The sequence below is a fragment of the Hyposmocoma kahamanoa genome, unplaced genomic scaffold (genome assembly GCF_003589595.1).
Source record: "Hyposmocoma kahamanoa isolate Upper Pololo Valley unplaced genomic scaffold, ASM358959v1 202, whole genome shotgun sequence".
In the NCBI taxonomy this organism is placed as follows: Eukaryota; Metazoa; Arthropoda; class Insecta; order Lepidoptera; family Cosmopterigidae; genus Hyposmocoma; species Hyposmocoma kahamanoa.
In genome coordinates this window covers 9398034-9407952 of record NW_020653726.1, presented here as the reverse complement: position 1 = coordinate 9407952, position 9919 = coordinate 9398034, and the positions used below count along the sequence as shown (strand labels likewise).

At 34.4% G+C, this 9919-nt stretch overlaps 1 protein-coding gene across 5 annotated transcripts in view; it reads right to left on the bottom strand.

The window, feature by feature from the left end:
* Nucleotides 1-4988: 4988 nt before the first annotated feature.
* LOC113226904 (dachshund homolog 2) overlaps nt 4989-9919 on the bottom strand; it is a 162212-nt gene continuing 157281 nt past the window's right edge. For all 5 annotated transcript variants that reach the window (XM_026459705.1, XM_026459706.1, XM_026459707.1 and 2 more), the window contains one exon: nt 4989-6360. In XM_026459705.1, coding sequence (XP_026315490.1) covers nt 6230-6360 — 131 coding nt within the window. In that variant the 3' untranslated portion in view covers nt 4989-6229. The remainder of the gene's footprint in view (nt 6361-9919) is intronic.

Sequence of the window (9919 nt, the reverse complement as noted above, 5' to 3'; positions counted from 1 at the left end):
CACAGGATGCCTTTCCGTCCCGTTACTAGATAAAGATACATAACCAATATAGAATTAACACCTAAATGTTAATAAGAACCAGACCCCTACACCTACGAAAGTTCTCATATGGTAAAGGAAGACAATAAACACAGCCATACATCACTCGGGAGTATAGCTCAAAGTTATTTAATTATCGCGAGGAAAAACTAATCCGTGTAGAGACAGCGAAAATTACGCGCAGCGCGTCCTTGCGTAGGCAGGTGTATCACCGAGTGCGTACACAGGATGACGTTATATGTACAGTTCTGTAACATGGACATAGAACTCATTAATTATTACTACAATTACTACAATTAATACTATTATTATTGATATCGATAAAAGTGCCTGCTGCATAAATATCATCTGAAATGAAATCGTAAATTATGTAATTATAATTGAAATGTAATTAAGTAATTATAAAAAATTGTATTAAAGGCTCGATTTACGTTGTTGCGGAATGGAATGGAAGTGAATATAATGACTTTATGTCATTTGTGTAACGTACAAACTAGATACGATATGGTAGTTGCGAGATTGAGACTGTCGCGAGAATTCTCCGAAAGACGCGGGACCTGTGTTTTCTGCATCATATACAGTTTGTACGTTACACACTTGACATAAAGTTCACTGCAGGCAAATGGCTATGGTTGCAACAATTCGCTTCCCTGGCAATGTGAATAGAGCCTAAGAAGCATGGCATTAACGCATTACGGTCCAAAAGTTTCTCCTTGTGACACCCGTGAAAAAAAGATAAGTTCAATTTTATTTTCCATTTGCGGTTTTGTACAGAGCTAAGATCACGTCAAGCTTCCCATATAGCATTGAAAATTCGACTCTATGTCGCTTGTGATAAGGGTCCAAAGACCAAAGTGTCAGGTTTGACGTGCTGTTGCCTGTAACTAAATTATTTTTTATTATTTCCAATAAAGGAATTAAATGAAAATACTTTTTAATTTTGCTTCCTCATTTACATACAGGTACGCGTAAACGATAGATTTTACAAAATTTGTATTAGCCGAAAGAACCAGCACCTGGAGGACAACGTGTCTGAGTCCAATATCATCGGAGAAATCGAGTCTACAAGACTCCGTCGGCTTGGACACCTCGAAAAGATGTCAGCTCATAGGGTGGTAAATAGTGCTTACATAAGAAGTCCTAGTGGTCGAAGACCGGTTGGTCGGTCCAAATACCGGTGAAAGGACGAAGTGGAGAAAGAAGTCGGAGGAGATCGCTTCACTTCAGTTTCCTGAGTCAGCGCGGTAAGTAAGTAAGTAAAAAGCTGTACGAAGAGCGGTTTAGTTATTAACGAGTTTCTGTGTACACTACTATTGTTATTAAAATATTTTTTTGTTTTTAGTTTTTATAACTTAACCAAAGGTATGGTGATGTTTATCACTCATTTACTTTTTTTGTGATATTCCTGTCTTTGTCTTTGTATATTTTCTATAAAGTAAGAAGAGTATGCCGCGTAATTTGTCGCGGATTGTTGCATTGTTAGGTAGATTTAGAAACGAAACTTAGGATCTATGTAGACCAATTTAAATAAAGTAAATAATAAACAAAGAAGCTGATATTCATTAAAGTAAAAAAAATCTGCCGCCGATTTATGTTCTATTTACGCTCTACCTCTGTCTTGACAACTTCATTTATATTCAAAATGGTGATCGGTAGTTTCTACCTACTCCAATGGATATCAAAGGGCGTGAGTGTATGTATGATCAGTTTTAGATCACATAAAGGAAATGTTTTGGTTCTTTATCTCCCTCCAAGTTAAAAGCATCGTTCCCACCTTTGCAACAAAACCGCATCATCCTATAGAGTGCCATACTTCAATAGAGACTAGAGGCGGCGAGGAGCTGTCTCCGGGATATTTATGCGTGTAATATTAACTCTGCTGCGACGAACGTTTCTGAACACCATGTATACTCATATTAAAAGGAATATTACTATATTAGTTGCTTGAGGTGGTAATTTTTATTAATATGTCACGTGATGCGGCTTAGGAGACTCGCCTTACAGATTTTTGTTGAGCGGGTTCTATTTATATACATAGCTTTTTAAGTACGTGCTGTGTGATAATTTTCTTTACAAAGACGTCATTTTGTAGCCAAATACATCATCTAATGAACAGCACATATTCTATGAATATCTGTGTACATCAAATAAAGAATACGCGTTCCTATATGTTTGTAATCCAGAAAGTTTATGTAGTACCTATTAACGAAAATGAACGTGCTTGCATAAGCCAGAAACATTAAATTTGTACTTTGTTACTTTATCACACATTAGAGCACACCCATAATACACACACACACACACACACACATACACATCATCTTATATTTTAACTATAATCACCTAACTTAAGTCATTGTTAAGTAAAATCAAATTTTACTTGTCATTACAGTCTTGTAATGAGGAAGAGCGGGACTCCACTCGTGGCACAACTATATCAATATCGCACTGCTATTACAATAGTGTTATAACTCGAAATAAGTGAAAATCAAGATTATATCATTGTTGAACGTAAAATTTGATTCTCTACACGTCAATAAAACCGTCGTTAGAATATTGTAAAAAAACAACTAAAATATATCTACTTAACTATTTAACTAAAAATGAGATACGCTTTATGTGAGCTAGTTCTGGCCAAAATAGTCCTTATTCAAAAACAAACAATTATTTTTTCTCTTTTATTTTTAAATATATATATTTGGTAAGTAGGAAATAACCTTTACATAAATTTATACAGATATTTCACGGGAAGCGAGTAATTAGTTTTTCGTCGATTCTGAAAAAATACACTTTTTGAGTTAATATACTATTGTATTAACAGATTTGTAAACTAGGCCAAAGTTAAAGTAAAAGACGTTTTTTTTATTTATTTATTTTATAGTAAAATGCACTTGGCATATTTCATTACTACTCCAATTATTCTATTATTGTGCTTACTTTAGACAGAGTAGCAAAAATTTACAGCAAAAGTTAATGATTATGCAAAACAAGACCTTCCGATAGACCATCTGTCTACCTTTCGAACCAGTTTGCTGGCATAACTATGGTATTAGCCACTCATTAGATTATAAAACAATTTGTCATCAATTTTAAATTTAGTTATTCGTCGATAAGTTGCACGCATCAACATGTTGAATAAAATTCCTTGTTTAATGTCTGTCATGTTTAATTGATGGTCAATTACTTACCCGTCACTTAGATATAGTGTTTTATTTCCAGACTATATGTTTACATCGGTTGTACCTTTGAATATTCTACACGAAGTATTTTAGAAGAATTCATACTCTCCTTCACCCTCTTAAAAATATTCCGAAACTCAGTTATTGTAAAATCTATTTTTAAATCAAACCAACCGATAAGGTCGATTTCGGAAATGTTTTCCTAAATTCTTCCAACAAGGCAACGAGTGAATGTCCGACATCGGTAAGGGAGCCCGCATCACTACGCTCGCCCACCCCCGGGCCAAATATAAAAATCATTCGTATGGACAAAATAAAATTGCATCCCAAATAACCCGCCGCTCATCCGGCGAAAATCTATTAGCAATAAATATGAAGTTTCCGATTTCACCAGGATTTAAAATGGCGATCGACCGGTTTGATATAAAATCGGGAAGTTCTTATGAATTTTCTGCTTTATGGCACTGTAGTTTTATTAGTTCCGGTGATTGTGTGCGGAAAATATTAGACAGATAAGTAATTTGAACCCTCTCATTGCACTTTATGGTCTACGCTTTTGTATTCTTAACTGTTGGTATTCAATTGTATAAAAATGTCTTTTATTGATTTCTACTTGTGGTTTTAATGGAATTAAATATTAAATTTATTTATATGATGATGCATAAAGGTTGTATCACTTTTTTGAGGATCTAAAGTAACGCATCGCTGTAACATAATATAATAAGACAAGTATGGTAATTCCAATCAAACGTAGCGGTGCGCCCGCCGCGTGCTGTGTACCGACGCATACATTCGCGATACACTCGCGTTGCTTAACGCTAGTTGTCACACGCGCCCTTCATTATAATGCGAATGTGTGCGTCCATACACGGTACGCGGAGGGCGTGCACACGTATAAACCGCGCTGCAGCGTGTGAATGGAGTTACCATACTTGTCTTGTTATACTATGGTCGTACTTTGTATACAAGAAGTAAGTAAATTTGTAGTGATTTATTTGTTATTGAATTTTTTCTTATCGTATCGATGACATATACAATAATGCTTGCCATTATTGACTTTTTTTGTAAGTCAATGCTTGCCATCGTAATTGACTCAAAGGAGAGAAAGAAAGGTAAGTGTCAAAATCAAAACAGCAAATTGATAATTTTCCCTTTTAATTTTGATATTTTCATCTACGATACAAGGCACACACACAAATTTAAGTAAATTAATAATAATTACATAATAATAGAAATAATAATAAATAACACATGCTTTCAGAATGCATACAAAATAACCAAGGTTACTCGATAGGTACGTACAGTGAAAAGCCTCGATGTTAAATCAAAAGAAAACTACTCTAAGACAATACTGCCGTGTGCCATATCTTGAACTATACATTTTTCTATATCAGTATTGTCATAATTACTATAGTTTTGTGGTTGAAATGAAGAGAACTGAAACAAAACGCCACATTCATGCCTTTACACAGTCACACATGATCAGCTAAACATTTATAGTAACAACTAAGTTATTCATTACGTCGCATTACCCATTACAGATAATATGTATGAAATTAATTGTATGAAGCGATCTTTTTACTCGGCGCTTGACTATTCCATTGTTTTCTTATATTAAATTTTGTTTCATCAAAACTGATTAAAATTATCATTACCTTTTAAGTATGACAATAATGCCAAGCTAAAATTAGTTTAATTACTGTTTACTAAGTAAGACGTATTAATAGCCAAGCGCCAATTTTACGCCCGATACTCTAATTCTTACTTCAACTATTTTAGACATTCAAAGTCTTCTCGTAAACTAAGCAATATAAATAACGCTATCATTTTATACTTTATGTATACTGTTAAAACTACCGCACTTACTGTAACATCTACCCATATACATCGACTTTGCATTACGGATATGAGATACAGCGAATATATCTATATACAGAGCGTCTACTTTGAAACTTTAAAGAAAACACTTAGGTTATACATTGTACGAACTGTCTCTTCTGTACTCAGTCAATAAAGAATTGTAAAAATGTATCTTTAAAATCACTAACTTAAAGTATTTATAGTACACTTTTATGCAATAAAAGTTATATGAATTAGTTACATCTAATCATTGCACTAAAATTGAATAAATTACACGATAGTGAAGATCACATATTTCTATTGAACATAAATTTACTTTACAAGTAATCAATGACTTGAACAGTGTACCTACTCTTGTAAAGTTTTACTGACCACAAATTGATGGTTTCCTGTTAACTAAAGTTTTGTAATAGGAACTTAAAATCATTGCAAGTAATTCGACTAGTAGCAAAGGCAAAGGATTTATTTAAAAAACTTTTGAAAAGCAGTCTTCGATCAATTCCCACCGTTTTGTTACACTCAATATCGGAAAAAATTGTAACATTCATAGTTTCATCTTATGATTTTGATATGTTCATACTCGTAGGTACAAAATGCTGTTACTAGCAGAAAAATGATCATTGATTTTTTACAAACGTTGGATGCTTAACTCATAAATATGGCATTTAAAGATAAGTTTACAAGGTACTTTTTTGTAAAGATTAAATGTTGACGAATAAATTACGTGAATCGTCGATAAAACTGTAAAGACTTACTCTAATAATGTAAAGAGATATTTACAAATTTCACTATGGAAGAAGTGTTTGTGAGACTTCGGCTTAACAACACGAAATCTACTTATCTCAATTTCAATAACAATATTTACAACTTAATCTCAATACGCGATTGTTCTTATTTCGTCGAGATCGGTTACATCAAAACATAGATTGTAAATCTGGTTGAACATATACAATATACATGTATTCGAAACTGAATGGCCAAAAGATTTTTGTGACCAGAAACACTAACAGGAGCGTTAGCGTGCATTCTTCTCTGGCTCATGTGTTATTTGGATCCTACTTCTCCCGGAACTCGGGTTTGACGCTTATTAAGGGTTTCCTCTCTTCGTCTTTGTCTGGGTTGTCGGGGAAGTCAGCCCCCGCGCTCGGCAGCTAAGTGGCTGAGGAAAAGAGCACGGAGTTCTTGTAATAGCCAGCACGATCTGAGAGGGGGCTTTTTACATCGCGCTCCATCGCTTGCTGTCGGGACTTGCGTTCCATCTCCAACTCTTGAGCCAAGGATTCTGATGACAAGCAAAAAAAGGTTTAATTTTAACCAACGTAACAAAATACTTACAAAAGAATTGTTTATCCAGACGACATTGCATGTATTAAATAATTAATTTAAATTGCATAAAGTTTAATATCTCCGCATAGATCGTGTCTATGGAATGTAAAATCAACCCATACGCAATTATAATTTCCACACTGTACAATAGTAAAATTCATATAGTGAACTCGCAATTTCACATTTTATAATCACGTTACTGGAGTTCCATATCCACCGAGTGAAATGAAATACGAGTGTGTCACCCCGGAAAATGTCATTAATGTTCGGGGAAGTGGGGAAAGTCGGAACATCAAACGGACTTTACATCCGTATTGCTTGCTAATTTAATACTGAATGTTGTCGGTAAAAACTCTCTCAATATCGCACAATATTAAACTGATAACAAGAAGGGTGAATATGGAACTTAATAGGTGTTGTAGGTAGGTTTCATTAGAGTGAAATCAATTAATCAGAAGTTCAGGACTATTAAGAAATAGTTTAGAAATTTAGATAATAGACTTTATGCGGATAAACTTAAGCTTAATATTGTGAATCAAAGGATTTTAATTTCACCCTCAACGGGACAGGAAATAATTTTAAATAAAAAATAGAAACACGTTTCACGAAGATTCTCTCTAATAAGATTGTGAGAAAATTGACAAAGTTCGTGAGCAGGCAAGAGTAGGTGAGGTAAGGCAATTGTCTCCGAAAACGTCGACGTTTTACGAAATATGCTTATTCAATTTCATGCAACGCTTGCCGCCTCCTACAATTTACGAGATATAAAAGATATAAACGGAATCGCCTTTTTTGCTTACTTTGATGGAACATTTTCTCAACGGGGAATTCAATTTCTCATCCTGACATTCGTTTACAATTTATGTTTTGAGTGTCCAAATTTATGACCTTAATTTTTATCTAACTTGATACAAAATATTTTTTAGATTCTTATAAGCCTTTTATATTCTATGCATAGTGGTGGCGGATATAACAAACGGGTTAATGATCTCACGTTATTTTTGTTTTGACTTCTTATAAAAACAAAGAATAAACAGTTTGTGTCGTACTTTGCTTTCAAAACATTCGTCACTCGAAAAAACTCAATTATAATCCGATTTGTTTCAGTGGAGTTTGTCCGCAGGGCATCACACTTGCAAGTGTCACCCGGCGAGGGTTGTGCCGAAACAGAAACCTATTATCCCGGGCGAGATTATACGCCTAGGGCGTCACAATTAAATATTATACACTTAAAAGCTTCGGCCTTTGCCGTTTCACTCCACTGCCACCCCTAAATGTCCCATTAGGTCTGTTTGAATACATAATATTTTTGCATTTGCCGCTCTTAAAACAGAATTGCCGGTTCCTTTGAGAGCCGTAATCTATTTGTTCTTTGAAATAACTGTAATGCTCGAACGTTGCTTTAATAAAAACTTAGCCCTTTAACGTTCGCCTTCTTCCAGTGACAATGCATTTGTTCGCGTTAAATTAAGAATGATTTTGTTATGAATTAGGTAACGACTTGATGACGACTTGCTATATTACTTTTATAGCAAGTGTAAAAACACTTAATTTATTTCTTTTGTAATGTTGCGGTTGAATGGTCACGAAATGGATTTACCTCACTGTACAAAGAAATAAAATTATGGCTAATGACTTCTTGGCTTTCGGTGCGATTTCAGTATCAAGTTTTTCAATTGTAGCTATATGGTTCGAGGCTTTCTTAATACTTCGTTGTAGTCAAGTGACATAATCGACTAAACAAATAACATACACAGGCCGCATCCATCAGTCCGTTCGCCAGCCGTACCTACGTAGCAATCAACAAAGGGCACAATACGTAGATTATAATACCGCAGCGACACGGCGTATATGCTTTATTATAATGTCAATTGAATAATAAATATCATCATGTAATGCCTTAATTTTTTTTTCAATGACGAGGGTATTGTGTTACCTATATGTGGCGGCACTCCAACATTAAAAGATATTTTAAAAGCCACTGAAATTTCTGGACTACCTCCTGGATGTTGGCCTATATTCGATTATTTAATTTTAAAGAGCAACTTAAAAGTAACGTATTCAATAAAAAATCATCGATATCTCCTTTTTATTACAGTACGATTTAAACATTTGTAATGGACGTCATCGCTGATTAATTCCTAGGGAAACGAATCGATTTAATAATTAAATAGAGGTACGAGCAAGAAATTACGATAGTCGCTAGAGACAAACAACAAATTGTTTCTCTCACTTCGATCTCGTAAAAAGTAGTTGATCATACCGGGGTAGTTTTTCTCACCTACTATGAATTGAAAGGTGATTTCATAGTACATTCTTCTTTTTTCCACAAAATTTTAAGGACTTTGTTCAGACACCCGATATCTTTGAATAATAGAAAGTTGCCTTTTACTCATGAAAAAATGTAAATCTCATTATTTTTTAATGATTTTTAGCGCAATCGACACCTTTTGTTGTTAAGGCAAATTAATTGTTGTTGTTATAAACGTGTAAAAAAGAGTTGATTAATTCTTCAGTGAGAACTCGAGAAGGCTGTGATCAAAGGGGTGATTTAACGAATGTTTTGGTGAAGGGAACCCCGAAAGGTAAATTGGAAGATCCTACCACTGAACTGTGGTCAACACACAATTGGAACAAATGAACAGTGAGCGAGATGAGGCGCTACTGCCGACTACTGGAGCGTGACCAATCATTCTGATTGGATTGATTTTCTATTAGAGAAATTCCTAAAACTTTTTTAAAAGAATCAATTCCTTCGCGCATTTGATACAGATCGCTTCGATTATTGTATGACAGTCTTTGAAACTATTGACACGATGACTAAACTGAATTCAGAGAGCCACCAGAAAAACTAAAGAACATCCAATAAGAAAAGTTGGGATACAATGGTACCTGTATTGCTTGAGCATAAACAAAAAGTTAATATCTTCAAAGATCGAGCACACCTGTGCGGTACGATTTTATTTCCATTCATTTTACAAGCGCACCTATAAAGTAGCCGGAGAAGTTTCCTCTTTATTAATTTTTCAACTTTATATTACTTAGCTATGTCGGATCACCCGTTTCAAAGGCGGTCCGAAAATGTAGCGTTGGGACAATTTTCGCAAGACAACAGGCTCAAATTTTAAAAGTATATATTAAATGAGTTGGCGGTTATCGTGTCAATACTTAAGAAAAAGAGTTTTAAGTAGTCATTCGTTAATTTTTGACCCACCTCATTTCGTGCAAAAAGCACGTATACAAAACTTTTCTAATTTACGAATAATAAAATAGGTTTTTTCTTTTACCGGCGGCGGCTGGAGAAAGTTGATGAAAGGCTCCAAGTTTTAATTTTTGTTTTTCAGTTAGGTACCAACCTTTTTTATTTACAACCCTCTTCTATTTTTCGTTTTAACTTTATACGTAGAGATATTGAAATGAGTTTCCGCATTACTCATAGCACGCAGTACCGCTTAAAACTTACTGCAATTATATATTTTAATACTACAATTTAAAGCGTGGTAGACAAAGGGGCA